The sequence below is a fragment of the Atractosteus spatula genome, chromosome 11, assembly GCF_055471065.1.
Source record: "Atractosteus spatula isolate fAtrSpa1 chromosome 11, fAtrSpa1.hap1, whole genome shotgun sequence".
NCBI lineage: Eukaryota > Metazoa > Chordata > Actinopteri > Semionotiformes > Lepisosteidae > Atractosteus > Atractosteus spatula.
The window spans coordinates 39,270,691-39,288,271 of NC_142716.1; the positions used below are offsets into that span (position 1 = coordinate 39,270,691).

Genomic DNA, 17,581 nt, shown 5'->3' on the forward strand with positions numbered 1-17,581 from the left:
CCCCCATCATTTACAGTAGTAAAACAATCAGCATGAGTAAAAATAATTTTTGGCATATTAAAATAATAGAAAAAAACAGTTATCTTTTGGTTGTGGACTGCAAACATGGTGAAATGTTCCTGTGACCGATCAAAGGTTAGGAAAATGAGAAACTTTGAGGGCAAAAAATCAAAGCCAGATGAGGCTGCTCCATTTGGCAGATCAAGAAGTTGACATAGCTTTAATATTTTAAGTCATTAAAAAAAAAGTATTGGGATAAAAACAATATCCTAATAAAGGAATACATTCTTAATTGTGTTAGTGATGATGATTCCTCTTCCTGCAGTCTTACTCTGCTCATGCTTTTTCTTGCTGGCTAAAATTAGGGATGATTTTCAGTTAGAGAATTGCACTACACTGTAATGCATTGTATAGCACTACTTTGGAGGGTATTCTTGTGTTTTCTCCTGACCTGGTGCCAGGTCCTCTCATTGTGATTCAGATACTGTAAATTCATAAATTACTGCTGCATAAAAACATTATTGTACAACTATACATACTGTGCTGCGAGGTACAGTAGCAATGCTAAACACTGCTCCAGTGTACTGCCCAAAATGAACACTCCTAAATACATTTTCTTGTTGGTTGATGCAATTTCTAGTGAAATATCCTGCATAGAAACCACAATGTAAATTGCTCCAATGAAGCAGAACATGGTTCACATTTTATTCAATATGAAATTAGCTTCTGTACCACAGTAATGTTTAAATCTGGGTTTAGGTCCCCATCTAGTGGTTGATTGAGCAGTGACAGATGGGCTCTAACATCATTTGTGTTTTGTGAGTTTCACACTTCAATGTTGGGTTCTGCTTGTGAAAAGGTTGAGAACAAAGCTTTATCCTTTGATTCATGACTGTAATCACAACCACTTCTCAAGGAATTAAGCTGCTGCCACAATAAAATTTAGTAAAATAATTAATCATAATGTTTCTCTGTAGAATGCATTTACTTTTGTGTGGTTTTGTTTTTCTTATTATCCTCACTGTGAGGGGGGATATCTGTTCCGTTACATTAAGCTTCAAAATTCATTATAATGTTCTGATTATCTACTCCAAGCTTTTCTACTCCATTTTTTATAAAATGTTCAATCAGATATTTTAGATGATAAAACAGTTTTCTGCAAACAGAGAGTTTGTGGTGAACTCCTTGAAAAACCATTTAATCCCCAAACAGCCTAATGAGACAGAAGAAGGGTAAACGAATTTCCTCTGGATAGAATAATTATTTAACTTATATGCATTAAACAGGTTGTATGAAATGTTCCTTTTATCTAAAAATAATAAGAGCATTTTAAATTTGAGGGTGTCCACAATTTGAAAGAACAAAGTCTGTGACGGCCCAGGGAGTAGTGTAATGCAAGAATATTATTTTCCGAACCCCTTATTGCCCTTCATTCCAACTTTCCATTGCAGAGGATGAAGATAAACTGTAGGATTTTATTAATCCTTTGTAAAGGACTTGAAGGACTTTTTGAAGAGATCTTTTATATCAAACCTTTTTGGAATGCATAGCCAATAATAGTTCAGGTGGGTAGCTGCGTCAGCATGCGTAGGCTGCAAAGGAACAAGTAATAGGTTTATTCCATGCTGAAAAAAGAAGAAATATTTTCTCCATTCTTTGGAAGTTTCATTTCACACCTCTTTGCACCCATTCTGACTTCACACCTCTTGATTGGACTCTCTTTCTGTCCCCTGCTCCCGCCTCTCACTCCTCCTCCCTCCCAACCTTTGTTCTCCCGCTACTTTACCTTTGCCTACTGCCCTATCTCTCTCACACCTGAAGAAGGCTCCACGGCCGAAACGTTGTGTTCTCTTTCTTCTTTTTTCAGCATGGAATAAACCTATTATTTGTTCCTTTATATCCAATAATACCCTGTCTGTTGTACAGCCTGTCATGCTAGCCTATTAAAAGAGCACCAAACGATGGATGATCATCCGCTATTAAGGGCCAAACCACTACTGGTGTCTGAGACAGATACCAAGAGAGTGAAAATGAAAGAAGAATACTGCTGACATACTGTAGCTAAAAGCAGAATTTGCAGAGAGCCTGTGAGAAAACAATTAAACACCCTGGTAAATACCCTAAACGATGGATTGTTCGCGAGTGGAAAATGAAAGTGAGTGAAACAACGACACTATGGGAGCCTGCGAAAGGCGTCTTAATATCAGTGAGCAAGTGCTATGTTGTTAACATGATTAAAGAAGTCCAGTGTAACTATCAGGTAAACTACGTTAAAAAGGAATTGCATTTTTAACTAGGAGTTGGGTTGTGAAAATAATTCAGGCGCCAGAAATAAACAGCAGTTTTTTTTGCAAGGGATTCTGTTTTTGTCTTTTCTTCTGTCGAGGGAAACCTAGCTTCTAGGCATCTAGCTACAGTATCTACACAGGGATGTTTTTCAGTTTAGACAGTTGCTCCACCCACAAGCTAGGGCTTTATTTTCCCACTGCTGTTTTGTGTTTTTTTTTTAAGAAAGCATTTTCCGTTTGGTCTTGAACTGTTTGGTCTGTCTTGAGCCCTGCCTTTTCAAGGCCCAAAATGTGTTCAAACCCCCCTGTAACATCACAAATGTCACCTATGTTTTGTATAATTACGGTACGTCAGCTTACTTTGTCAGTAAGGAGAGGAGTTAATGAGCCTTGAAGATCTTTCCAAGAATTTCTGTTTACATGACATTCTGTATGATAAGAACATATTGATTCTTGGGAAGAAACAGGATCTAAACTGGTGAAAAGCAAACCTATATCCTGTATTTTTTCAGTTCTAGACTGACATTGATTTACATCAGTACAATATGGACTTCAATGTTCAGGGAAAATGTCATTTTAATGCATATTACCTGCTGACCACACTTTAATTTTTTTCTGAAAGTACCAACTCCGATCAATGCAATGCAACTTCCTCTCAAATTATTTATTGTACTTGTTTAAAATTGTCAATCAGCTGGAATGAGGTCATTAGTGGAGTGCCACATGGATTAGTTCTAGGACTGCTAATTCTAGAATTCTTTTTTCACGTCATTGATTCTTCAGCAGAAAGACATAAAGAGAGCCTTAGAGTAAATGCTTCTACTGCTTCATTTATAAATGCTATAAACCGAATAGCTAAACAGCCTTGGAGTAAATGCTTATACTACTTCATCAGTTTCGTCAATCTTTATTTTCTTGACTTTCTTTGCCTTAAACCACACTGGCTGAAGGATAGCACCTTGTCAAATGCTTTTACAGGAAATTAGCCTCACAACACCAGAGAATGTAGTCAAGTTGAAAGCACTAATATGCAAATGCTAATCCACCCAGATTGTGTAACTTTCTTGGGAAATAAGCATTTTCATGCCACTTGGCTACACCTCCACTCACCTGTCACTTAGCAGTGGTTGTTTTTGGATACCAATTATACAAGAGACTTGAACCACCTGGAGGCAGTTAAAAATTATGCCTGCTTCAGGAGGTTCATGATATTTAAGGGCTACTCGGACAGTATTCTTTGGCTCTGGAGCCGCCCAACCTGAAGTCTCTAGCTTCTGTGTTCCCTTGTCTTTATTTCATTTGGATTCCCTGTTCCTGTTATGCTTCTGTGTTTACTCAACTTGGATCCAGCTTTTTTTATTTCAACAACACCTTTGTGTTACTTCACCCAACCCAGCACCACGGGGTTGGCAAAAGGGGGCATTGCCCCATCAACTGAACTGTCCTGCCCGTTCAGTTTTGAACAAAAGGATTTTTGAACACTTTCGCTTACTTAGCTTGTGCCCTGAAAAATAGTTGTACTTTGTCAGATAACTACACTAACCCTGAATTCACAGTTACTACAGTACATTGGACTGTTTGATCTGCAGGAGGGCTATCTGTCCAGGAACGAAACATATTACATAGTGTCTACGTTATTTTGGGTGTCAACATTATTATGATTTTGTTTGCTCAGGTGGAGTGATTCCTTGGAGTGCTGTAGTTTATCCTTATTCTTAAAATCGTTATATAACTAGGACTGTAGTTATAGAAGTTTGTGCTTTTTATTGGTTTTACAACTATTTTTTCTTAATGATTCAGAACCTCGTTACTGTCAATGTATCTTCAAAAACAAATGCATATGGTATTTTGTCGCTCCAGGCAATAATAATCGCGAGAGTGCTGATGAACATGAAACTGTACTTCATCGCTAAAAATACCAGTTTGCTCGACGTTATCTTCTACCAGCACTAGCACTAGTAGTTGCATGGGTAGTTGCAATGGCTCCGTTTCAACCGAAATTTCACAGCCCTGCCGCCAGCCCTGTGCTTCACCCTTACTCTGTCTCTTGAATTCTCCTTGTGCTTTGTACAGTCTACAAGTTTATGAACTTAACTTTGGTTCTGACCTTGATTCTGAACTGCGTTGCCTGTTTCTCTTGCCTGCCTGCACCATGCTTATCTGTGTGTGGCTTCACCACCGTACATGTTCAATGCTACCTGTTTCCCTAGCCAGCTGACTTCCCCCCTACACAAGGGTTCACAGATCTGTCGCTTCAGTCCACCTTAAACAGCAGATTATTACATCTTATATTAGAGAAGTGACCCAAGAAATTCAGTTGCATTGTTGTGTTTGGTGGGGAAATTATTATATTTTCTGAAATAGGGTCTTTGTTGCTACTACTAGTTCGATGTTATTGTTCTTCCAGGGGGTAGTAACTGTAAGGGGAACTATATGAACAGTTGGTACACAGTGAGTACAGAGGGAGGCAAAGCCCTCCAGGTGTTCTGTGACATGGAGAAGGATGGGGCGGCTGGCTTGTGAGTGAGCTCATCTTAATTCTAAGAGTTAGAACATTTCTAGACAGATATATCAATTTTACAATATATTGTTTGTTCATTATAATAAAAAAGTTTATGCACATATACAAAGGTTATTTAAATTTATGTGGTGAAAGATGTCACAATGCTCTCACACACCAATGAATCTCACACCCACTTTGGGATGATAATGTTAATAGGTTAACATTTTGTACTCTGAAACAGATGGAATATTGTCCTGATTATCTGTTTGGACATAAGGATTTAGATTTTTAGTTTAACAACATGAACAAATCTACCTTATTGGAACAAAATGTATCACAATATAAATGGTAAGTTAATAGAAAAATAACAGGAAATCTGTTCCATTAAAAATTCTTGCTGGAGGTACAACCTTATTTACTGTATCTCTTGCAGTAAATGCCCAGCCATCTACATTGGAGAAACAGGAAGGAGACTCGGAGACTGCTTCAGAGAACACGTCAGGGCTGTGAAGATTAAAGATCTCTCCAAGCCCATTGTTTCTCATTTCACCTCTGACGGCCATGATCACACTAATCTCTCTGTCTGTGTTCTCAAAGATGGTTTCCTGAACTCATACATCAGAAAGACTACCGAAACCAAAATCATTCTGCAGCTAGGATCACACATTCTCCCTTCTCTTAACGACAGACTACTGTTCTTTTAAATTTTCTCCATTCATTGGAAGTTTCATTTCACACCTCTCTACACCCATTCTGACTTCACACCTCTTGATTGGCCTCTCTTTCTGTCCCCTGCTCCCGCCTCTCACTCCTCCTCTCTCCCAGCCTTTGTTCTCCCACTACAGTACATTTCTTTTGCCTACGGCCTTGTCTCTCTCACACCTGAGAACCACTGCACGGAAGAAACGTTGTGTTTTCTTTCTTCTTTTTTTCAGCATGGAATAAACCTATTACTTGTTCCTTTGCAGCCTACGCATGCTGACGCAGCTACCCACCTGAACTAATAAAAAAATATTCCTGAATAATGGCACAAATCACATTTATAGACAAAATATTGTGAAAAGGCATGTGAGAAATAGTCTATGCTTACCCATTGAAATTTTGTAGAAGTAATTTCATTCATTTTCTGAAGTTTTGTTTTGTCTGTCTTGTATTAAAGGGAACTTCTAATTAAGGATGTAGACAAAATATGACTTCTTTAAAATTCTGGGAGAATAGCAGTCACCTTCTGGTAAACTTCGTGGGCAATACTGCAGGTAAATTCACATGTTTTATTCATACACTGACCTCCTAGGATGTACTGTAATTCATGTCTTTCATGATCAATTCAAATATTTAATTATATTACAGAATATAAAGTAAACTAACTATCTTTGTTTACTTTAATACTTGAAATATATCTTGGAAATAAACAGTAATGATTTGCATAACTTTCTTTACATGTAACTACATTAAATGGCTACAGCATCACCTGAAAGGTTTTTCTTTTCCTTATAAGGTAACTAAGGTCTTACTGTGAAATTCCTTAACAAATAATTTGGTTCCTTAACAAATTCTTTAACAAACTGTGTGCAGTGGTATGCAGTTGTCTTCCTAAATTTTAACAGTTTTGCAATATCACGTTTGTTTTCATTTTGTTTGTAAAACAACTTCTACAGTATTTAATGTATAATGTCTTTGAAATGTTTTGTAATTCATAAGTGATGCTTATATTGCTGTTAACTGTCCCACCCTGTATGCAGTTACCTGGTGGTACTGTATAACAACTGTTGTATGGCCAACATTAAAAGTCCGTACCTGAAGGGACATCATGACAGTTTTTCCAATTAAATCAACTGTTACCCTATAAAAGATTCAACTATTTCTCTAAGTACAGCAATATGAAAATTAGACCAAAGTAACAACCTTCAGTAAGTATGTACTGTATGTACAGTAATACAAATCAGTATTTTCGGATTGTTGATGCCTCCTCTCCTGTGCAAAGAGGTGTTCTATATTTAATCACTAAGGTGCTGGATTTCCAAAGCCTGTATTAAATTTATATTAAATAGAAAAGTAAAGGATCTTATTCAGTCTCAACTAAATAGTAGTGATGAATATTTCTAAAATGGCAATATGGGTTCTGCTTGGTTCTCCTCAGGTTATATGTGAATTTTTCAAACTCCAGAGATATTATAAATGCAATACTTGTATTGTCTGTTTACAAAGGAAACAAGACAGATTCAGAACACTCTTAAATTCAGATGCCTGATGTATGTGTGATTGACTTTCTAAAGACAAGTTCAAAGTTTAATCTGTAACTTCTGCACCATTTACACAGTTTTTTCACACAGAGATTGGGCTGAACTAGTGTACTTCAAAAAACATTCTGTTTCCAACCAGCGTGGAGATGACTTTGTCTGGGGAAAGTGAAGTGAATAAAGGCCTACTAATGTAACAGATTTATTTAACTTACAGTTTATGGACCATGCAGGTTGTATCATACTATTAATTTGTTAATTTCTCTCTAGGTGCTTATTAAATTTAAGGCCATTCTAATCTTGAAAGAATACAGTATAACCAATCTTTTTAATACTTACTGTACAAACATTTGCAATTTATGTTGGCAGTGTTGGGAGGAATTAATGGAGCACTCACGAAAAGAGAATTTACATGTACTGTGCTGTATACTAAGAAAATACTGAGAAAATATTGATTCTTTGTAAGAAACAGGATCTAAATAAGCTAAGACATCTGGTGAATTTCCCAGTATTTTACCAACTTTGTTTAACATCAAATAACAATGTGCTCAGCTATGTATCTTTTGATTCATATGACTTTCTCTGTTGTTGAATAATTATTTTTTTCCGAGTACTAACACAGTTCACTGAAATACAAATTATTATCAAACTGTTTTTATGTACACAAAAACCATATCAGTAAAGTGTTTCTGAGAATATTATGAATACTTAAAATATATATGTTAAATATTTGGTCTTTATACTTTTATAAAGTATAAAAATCCCTACAAATAGAATAATATATGTTATGCCCTGGACACTAGTTTTTCAATCAGGTTGACCTTCCCAATCTCAATCATGTAATTGAGCAGACTATTTAAGGCTTTTCCCCATTTATTTAGTGCTCTGACATTACTAAGCTTCGCAGTACTGAGATGCTCACCTAACAATGCCTTTTCCACTCGAATCCTTAGCAAATCAGCGGGGTCATTCTACTGTACCTTAATAGTTTTTCTCTAATTATACCAATTGCTCAGGTATATTCTCGAGAAATCACTTAAAAATTGGGGGTTATGAATAATTATTTTACTTATTGACTAACTGCTCGGTCAATTCGTGATTTTCACCATTTTCATAATCCCCCATTTGTAACTATACTGTATGTAAAACCATAGATTCTTAAAAGGGTGTACTGTACTTTCTTTTTCGCATCACTGCACACGTTTGGAGACTAACAAAGCTGATAAAATAGGGTGGTCTATGACATGTCTGCCACCAACAAACAACACAATCAGTGACTCCCACAGCATTCATTTGTGAAGTGTTTTTGCCAGTTTGTGTCATTAAAAGTTAAATTTGGAGACATTTTTGAATCTGTCTGACATCCATCTGCAGCTCCAGTTTTGCGGCCATTGTAGCGAGTGTGGCAAACTGCACTCGCAGCATGTGCAGAGCAGAAAGAGAGGAGCCACATCACATTACAGTTTATTACATCTAAAGTCTATTTTCTCGTGGACTGTAAAAACACATGAGTATGCCATATAATGCAATATACAGCAGATATTTTATTTTTTTATCATACCAAACCAGTATCTTCTCCCAATCTTCTCCAGCAGTGCTGGAAACTCCAATGCCACTAATTTCCTTGTGCTGTTATTAGTGTAAATATTTATTCAGGTTTGTCACTCTTTTTGTGTAAATGCCCTTTGGCTGAACACAATCTGGGTGGGGGACAGCACCTCGTGTATGAGAACAAACAGTCAAAAGGTTTTATTGGAATTTAAAGAACATTGAAAATTGTAAATTATAATGACACTGAATTGCAAATTAGGGAATATTATCCTAATGAGTTTTGGTGTGACTTCACTTCCTTCACTCGTGCAGTAGGTATTCATCAACCTAGAGCAAACAGAATAAGACCAGCAGAATGATGGTTCTTAGAACAGCCATCACTCTTTTCCTGTGTCAGACTGTCGTGGCTTATGAAAAAAACACCTGTCCCGGTAAGTGTGATTGATACATTTTTTAGAAAGCTCACAGTTCTGTGAAGATTTTTCCCTGTAGTAATGAAATGACAGCAGTGCTTTTCTTATGAGCTTTTTTGTCGTTTAATGTATTGAGGGCCTCATTCAGTTAACACCAATAATGACCTCTCATTACTATGATATACAGTAGGTGGAACAAAAAATATAGAGTGTTTTGCTTATTGTAATTAACTTAAAGTTTGCTGATATGCAGATAATATCTAGAAAGGCAGTCAATGTAATAAACATCCTTTTTATCTTGGAGAGCTGCAGTCTGAAATGCATTTCAGAGTACTTCCAGTGTAGACCAAGACCACATAAAAAGAGATATCACACATTTGCTAAAACATTGGCCAGAGTCTTTCCAGAAGATAAATGAGAGCCTGAGCATTCAAAGCATTATGTCAGCTTTCAAATTATGGACAGACCTGAAAAAATACCTAAATAAGTCAGTCACTTGCTTTTTGGCGTTAATTCCGATTGAAAAGTACCTTTGACTCTAGCAGGATTCTGGTCCTGCAAGGTTTGTATTGCTATGTGAATTTAAACACCTACTGCAGTACGCATCCTTAACAGCTAACTACAGTACAATGCCTCAGACTCAATGCACGTTTGCACTATGCACTTTTTACAGTACATGGAAAAAAACATGGTCTATCATGCTTTTTTTCCCAGTACTACATATTTATTGCTCTGTTGTGATTATTTATTATGTTTGTAATGTACCGTCTACATTGTGTGGTGTTCTCTTGTCCGATGTATTGTATATGTCCCAAGAAATCAGCGCAAGAATTCCAATGTACATGTACATATGGCAATAAACTCCTCTACTACTACTCTACAGTGGAGCGCACAGTATCTCCACTAGTTCTGGCACTGCATAGCTCATGTGATTGTACTGTAGATCACAATTCTTTTCTTTTCTTTCTAAGCTCTAATGTTCTAAGCTCTAATCTTATCCTCAGCGTCCATGTTATTTCAGCATCCGGTCCATCTTTTATTTAATTACTTTGTGACACTACAGCTCCACTTGTCATAGAGAAGGTTCCAACTATGTGCCTTCACATATCAAGTGATCTTAAGCCAACATGGAATTCAAGACCCCTTTCTTCAAAGGTAGCTCCCCAGAAATGCCATGTGTATTAAAAGAATCAGGGTTAAGCATCTTATTTAAGGACAAACCAATAGTATCTGAGCTGGGAGAGTATGATTGTTTGCTCACCGAAGTGAAGAAAAATATAAAATATAGCAAAATAAAATAAAAAAGGATTTATTTCAGTGCTCATGTACACCAGCATTGTTTGGGGGGGCATTTTACAGGATTTACAAACAAAAAGGAGAAACAAAAGAGAAACGATATCAATGTAATATTGAACAAAAAGAAAAAAAGTAAATAAGGCAAACACTGATTAAAAGCATGAATAAAAAGATAAGACTTTAGTCTATAGCTAAAAATTGTAAAAGAGTTAACAGCTAAAAATTGTAAGAGTGGCAGGGAGTGAGTTCTAGAGCTGAAAGAGTGCACCACATGACATTTGTACTTACTGTACCTCTGCAGAGCATAAAGCTATGCTCGTACATACAGTAGATAGATAGATAATACTTTATTAATCCCGTGGGGAAATTGATGAGTAATGAGTAATGTCCTAGTGCAGACAGAAGAGAGAGAAAGAGCTTTCCAGTGTTGCCCAGCAGCTTGCGTTTGGGCCCAGGCAGCTCTCCCTAAGTAGTGTCTTGCTGACTTTGGTCTTTATAACCAGTCTGTACACAGTTTGTCTTCTTGGGGTCCCCATGTTAGACAAAAGGTGAATTTAGTTCATTCCATGCTATAGCTTTGCTCAGAATATGCTCAGATTAAAAGACAAAGTGTCCAACTAATTTCATTGATCAGACAAAAATAACAGTGGGCTCTTTCATCTTCATACTATTCTTTTGCTGAGTCATTCTTCTAGGTTGAGTGACAGTGAGGCCCTCTTCTAGGATGAACAACATCTGATGTCACTCCATTAGCTACTCAGGGAACATCAGATCTGTAACAAATTAAACTCCAACAGATGCAGAAACCTCTTCCCACTTTTTCCACATACTTAGCTCTCTAAAATACATATAAAGTAAAATTTTAGTCAAAATTCATGCTGTATAACACTTTAAAATCAATGAAATATGTTAGCTCATAGCTACAATACATCCACACGAAAAAATCCTTTGACTACATTTGTTTATTTCATCCTTTCAAGGCTAACTTGTTATCTTCTGTGTTTCAGATGTGAAGATTATTGGCCTGAATGACAATGAGAGACTGACCCTGCTTCAGGGGTGCCCAGGAATCCCTGGAAGCCCAGGAACAGCAGGTGCTCCTGGATCTCCAGGCTTGCAGGGACCACAAGGCCCTCCAGGTAGATCCAGACTATTCTGGATTCTTCTTCCGTAATCACAAGTTGCTTTACTGTGATCACCACAATTTACCCAGATTGACACAAATCTGCTGTTTTTGACATTATTAAAGAGGATACCAAATGCTTAATTCAAATTTCTTTAAGTCTGTCTTCACAAAGCCTTTTCATACCTAATGAATGAATTGAGGTCTTCAATAGAGGACTGCAGTACAGACCATTGGACTTTGTTAGCAATAGTCAAATATCTTTTAAGGTCTTATAGCCATTTTTGCCATGTGCCCAAGACATTAAAATAACATTACAAATGTACAGATTCTCTGCTGTTAGTATGAAAAGGTACACGGTCTCAGAAGTATATGCGTACAGTTAATCTAATCACCTCCATGCTGGTCTTAGCTGTCCATGAAGAAGTTGGATCTTCCATTTTAACTGTACTTCTATGTTGTAGGTCCTAAAGGACCACAAGGCGAGCCTGGCAACATGGGACCCAAAGGTAAGTAAATGCTTTTCTATTATTTATGATATTATATACAGTAGGAGCCCAAGATGAGTGATGGATCCCCACCCCAACCATGGATATTGTGACAAGAAGATGCGTTGTATACTGCAAATATAATTTCTGGTTACAGTTTTACAGTACAGTTTGTCTTCCCTAAATATCCCCCATAACTTTTAACCATTGAGGCCATTTTGTCACCTCTCCACCTGAACTGCTGTGTAGTGGTGCTGCTTGCATGTATTGTATAAAGGTTTACTGAGGATGAATCCACTAAGTCAGACTCAGAGCCTCAAGCATCACAACAATGAATGTGTTAGACTTAATGTACTTCTTGTATCTCTGTATGAGACAAAGGAGGTCCCGTGGTCCAAGGTGACAAAGGTGAGTAAAAAATGTGAATTTTACCCACATAATTAAGAGAATAACCATGAACAAAATATATCAATATATATTATTTCTGTTAATTTACAGTACAACTAATGATGGATGGGAAACCAAAATAAAATGACCACAGTGAACCAAAATTATTATGCATATTAATAACAGAAAAGCATCATTTTGTGTCTTAGGTTATAGAAAAATCTCAAGAAATTTAGTTGCATTGCTGAGATTGGTGTGGAAAGAATTGCTGCCAGCATGATGTCATCGTTCTTCCAGGGGCTCAGAACTGTAAGGAGCTGCTGGACCAGGGGAACTACATCAGCGGCTGGTACACAGTGAGGACACAGGGAGACAAAGACATCAGGGTGTTCTGTGACATGGACACCGACGGGGGCGGCTGGCTTGTGAGTGAACTCATCTCACTTCTAAGAGTTAGAACATTTGAATGCGTAGCACCTCATTTCTGGGCAGATTCATTCACTAAGTAATATATTGTGTGTTCACAAATAAAGTAATTTTTGAAGATAAATTACTACTTTCAAAACATACAAGTCAACAAATCTCATACACATTATGATATAATTTCATGCCCTTGCTATGTATCAGTTTTCCTCACTGAAAGTAATGGAATGTTGTCACAATTATGTATCTGAACAGAAATATTTAAATTTTTGGTTTTAATAACACAAAAGCCTAATAGGTTTTTAATATATGTATTAAGATATTATTATAAGGAAATATAAGACTTAATAAACACATATACTGTACTTTAGGGGAACAATATGTATTAAAATATAAATATTAAAATAACTGGAAAATAACAGGAAATTTAGTTCTCCAAAAAGACTTAGAACTAAAGAAAATCAATAGCCATGCAGCCACAAGGAGAGCATGCAAACTCCACAAAGACAGTGCCTTGCTCCAGAATTAAACCCATGACTGAAGTGTGACAGCTGCACTACACACTACATAACCAAGCTGGCATACAACCAGATGTATAAAATCATATTTTTAGGAAATGTGATTGTTGTCCTTTAACCTACTGCTACAGTATACTGTGTGAAGCTATGAAAAACCAGTGTCCAGTCAAAATAAATTTGATTCAAATTTATTTTATGGACTATTTCTCATTGACTTCATTTTTCTTAAACATTTGTATTTGTGAATTTAAGTGGTGTAGTGGCACAGTGGTTAGCATTGCTGCTTTGCAGCACTGGAGCCCTGGGTTCAATTCTGGACCTGGAGTGCAATCTGCACAGAGTTTGTATGTTTCTCTGTGTTCAAGTGTTTCTCCTGTTTCCCTTGTGTGCTACAGTATCCTCCCACAGCCAAAAGACATACTAAAGGTTCATTGGCTTCTGGAAAAACATGTCTTTAGGTGTGAGTATGTGTTAGCATCATGTCCAGGGTGTACCCTGCTTTGTGCCTGTTGCTTGCTGGGATAGGCTCCAGTGGCCTCCTAATACCAAATTAGAAGAAGTATTAAGACAATGGGTGCATGGATTTGTACATTTAATTTACTTCCACACTTATTCTTATATTTCTTATAAAATTCTCTTATCTAATACTATTGTTTTGACTTTGCTGCCTTATTTATAATATAATCCAAGCCAAAATATAATCATGTTTTCACTGTCAGGCACTTATCATAGAATCCACTCACTCCATTAAAATCTTTTTTTTTTCATCTTTACCAAATGCTCCCACTTCTGCTTTGTTTCTAATATTACTTACACTATTGTTAGGGTAAAGGATAATAAGAAAACTCCCATTTGTGTGCATAATTCTAACAATCTTTAAAGAGAACTACGCTAATATTTCCTTTATAACCATGGTATTGTGGTGGTAGGTGATCCAGAGGCGAATGGACGGATCTGTAGATTTCTACCGAGACTGGAATGCCTACAAGAGAGGGTTTGGTAACCAGCAAACAGAGTTCTGGCTGGGGAACGACAATATTAATGCTCTGACGGCCTCAGGTGAGTCTTATACTTCAGTGGTGTTTGGTGTCTGATGTTCATTGTAATTTTTAATCACTGATGTGAATATGTATCTTCTATCTTAGTAAAAACTAAGCTCTGACACTGAATAGGAATAGTGGAAGAAAGAGATCCATACAGTAGGATTCAAAGACATAAAGATTGAAATGAATAATGAATTCAATTCATATTAAGTCTACTAATGTTATTTTGTAACTTTAGTAGTAACTGAACAAGAAATATCAGAAACAGGAGAATATCATCTACATAGGATTAAAAGTCATGACACCTGAGTATCAATGGGAGTAGTGTTGACATTTAGTTGAGTCCACAAATTTACAGCCCCGCTGAACACCTCTGAACAGTGAGACATAGTAGATGTCATTGACACAGTCTCAAAAGAATCATGAATTTAATAGAGTGCACAGTCAAACTATTGTAGAGTAGGCCAATGGTAGTTCCATCCATGTCAATGAATTCAAATCCTCTCTCTCTAAAAAAAAGATACCAATTATGAGGACAACATTTTTTTTAAGTTGTGCAAAAGATAACAATAACATATGCCCATCCACTGAATTTTTGTAGAAGTAAAACACATAATTAATTTTCTGATTTTTTGTTTTGCATTAAAGGGAATTTCCAATTAAGGATAGATTTGAAGGATTTCGATGATGTTGCTACTTTTGCCAAATACCAGTCCTTCAAAATTCTGGGAGAATCAGACAAGTACAAGCTCCTTCTGGGAAGTTTCATGGGTGGTACTGCAGGTAAGTTCTCACTTTGATTTGTTCACCACCTGACTTCCTAAGAGGTAATTCAAGAATAAAAACTTATTAATTATTCATTTGAAATATGTCTTGGTAATATTATGATTTTGCGTTGCTTCCTTTACACATAACTGACATTGAAAGCCTCTACACTTAACCTTCAGTTTTTCTTTTCACTTGAAATCCTTTCACTTTTCATTTTGAAATCCCTTATATAATGACCTGGTTCAAAAGTTGTTTCTAGCACAGTTATATACTGTCATTTTTCCAAATGTTATGTTAATCATGTTTCACATTATCATCTGTTTGTTTAGTAATAAATGTAATATATAAACTTTTGTAAATGTTTTGTGGTTGTAAAGGGATTTAGTGTAGGAGAATTAAAATGACAAAAAATGGCTTGAGAAAGTTGGTGTTTTATTTTGCTAATTGATAATGAGATGAGAAATGTTGGTTTCTAAACCTGCAATTTCATTAGGCATCATGAATGTTGCTAAACTCCCAATCAGTTTAGGAAAAAAAGAATGTTTTAATTCAGCATACAGGTCATCATTGTCTTTTGCATATTCAAAAACAAAACTGCAAATGTACATGTTAACTCTTGGTGGAAAACATGACTATAACAGTAAAATAGAAAATACAGTAGCTGCTACAATACTTTAAAACATACAGGAAAGGCAGGAAAGGTTAAATGAATTGCTCATTACAGTGTTCAATTTGCTAAAATAACAAGTTAGCCTGTTGCATGGGATACGTTTCTCTAATTCAAATGTGCAAACTGAATAATAATCAAATAGAAAAATAAGTGCAAATTCCACATTTACACATTTCACACTTGAAAATTGACCACAAAATATGATGCTTAACATGAAAAAAACTGTCAGGCAGAAATGGCAGTTTCTGGAATCACGTAAACCCCAGATATTTTTCCCAGTGACGGAAATATTGTGTCAAAATTAATAACTTTTAGCGGGTTTTTCTTTCAATAAATAGACCATTTAGTCTTAAATACATATAAAGTAAATGTAGAAAAATGAAAGTAATAGCAGACCATTAATAAAACTACAAGAACGTTATTCTACCAGTACTATTATATAATTTCATAAGATCTCATATGGCAAACATATTGCTAGGTTCAGTTAATGAATGTGATGTTTTTAAATATTATGCTGTTATATGTAAGATGTGTGAAGCTCACATTAAGCAGTGCTGCATTTGTTGCAAAAATATAACCAGCTAAAAAGAAGAAACATCTGATGGCTCCAGACTGTGCAATTTTTCTAAAAATGTCTTCACGTTCTCCCCACAGGAGATTCCTTGACAAGCCACAACAACCAAGCCTTTTCTACCAAAGAGAAAGACAATGATAGTTATGGTGGTGGTAACTGTGCCACTGCATATTCAGGAGCCTGGTGGTATAATGTGTGCCATGATTCCAACCTTAATGGTCTTTATCTGAAGGGACATCATGACAGTTTTGCCAATGGAATTAACTGGCACAGTGGAAAAGGATACAATTATTCCTATAAGTACAGTGATATGAAAATAAGACCTCAGTAAGTTTGTACAAGGAAGCAGCACAGGGGGAAATTTCTGATTCTTCTCAATGATTGTCACAAGAAAATATGTTTAATAATATTTTGTTTCAGAAACTTGAAGACATATTTCTCTATATATTTGTTCCTGACTGCTATACCTGAAACTCTTTGAATTCGGAACAACCATCAGTGCTCAGACCTCAACTCTGTAATTCATCCACACAAACACAATACGGTTATACTACAGTATATTTTGTAGAAATATAGCTTTAATGTAAGTTTTACCTATTAGGAGTGTCATTAGACATCAGTCATTAGAAAATTAAAACTGGGAATAAAATGCTTTGGTAAGTAAACCTTCACGGATACAGTATGTACCTCAAGAAGGGTAATGTGCTAAATCATTTTACTATTGGATTATAAAAATCCCTGTATTGAGCTACACATATATGATTTACTCCACAAATTTGTTCACTATTCCTTTTTGTGCTTGTTTTTGTAACTGCTTGCTTATATAAATGGGAAATGTTCCAGCTGGTACTCTGACTTGCCTGTTGTTCCCTTGGCTGAACAATTCCTGTATGCATACATAATAAACTTACTGCGCCTTTCTCAGCAAACTGACTAAGAATTTCTTTTCTACAATAGTATGACAATTTTAATAAAATGTTTTGTATTAGCTGTGTTTCACATTCACATTAGTGGTTATTCATAAACTGTCCACTATTCACCCATCCATTTTCTAACTGCTTTATCCACAACTTAGGCAAGCAATGGGCACATACTATGATACATCCTCGATAGGATTACAGTCCATTGAAGGACTCATACAGATGCTAACACGCACACACTCATACCAGAACCATAGTAGAAAATGGAACAGGGTTGGAATCCATGAATCACAAGGTGGGGAACACAGGAGCAAGAGAACAAATCCTTTAAAGAGGGACTGAGCAAAACACTCCACCAGAATATAGTCAGCATGAG

The 17,581-nt window shown here is 36.2% G+C and overlaps 1 protein-coding gene across 1 annotated transcript; it reads left to right on the forward strand.

Moving 5' to 3' along the window:
• The first annotated feature begins 6,013 nt into the window (after positions 1–6,013).
• LOC148824029 (ficolin-2-like) lies at positions 6,014–17,214 on the forward strand. Its single transcript, XM_088927340.1, has 9 exons — positions 6,014–6,047; positions 8,895–9,013; positions 11,299–11,430; positions 11,879–11,923; positions 12,278–12,310; positions 12,587–12,714; positions 14,160–14,289; positions 14,922–15,056; positions 16,366–17,214. Exons 2-9 carry the CDS (start codon positions 8,938–8,940, stop codon positions 16,614–16,616), a joined length of 930 nt encoding a protein of 309 aa, XP_088783466.1. The 5' UTR covers positions 6,014–6,047; positions 8,895–8,937; the 3' UTR covers positions 16,617–17,214.
• Positions 17,215–17,581: the final 367 nt, after the last annotated feature.

Excerpts from the sequence above, each read along its gene's own strand:
- LOC148824029 (XM_088927340.1), top strand. The coding sequence starts at position 8,938 with ATGATGGTTCTTAGAACAGCCATCACTCTTTTCCTGTGTCAGACTGTC. Across the intron at positions 11,924-12,277 it reads TGGCAACATGGGACCCAAAG|ACAAAGGAGGTCCCGTGGTC; the intron begins GTAAGTAAATGC and ends TCTCTGTATGAG. Across the intron at positions 12,311-12,586 it reads CGTGGTCCAAGGTGACAAAG|GGGCTCAGAACTGTAAGGAG; the intron begins GTGAGTAAAAAA and ends TCGTTCTTCCAG.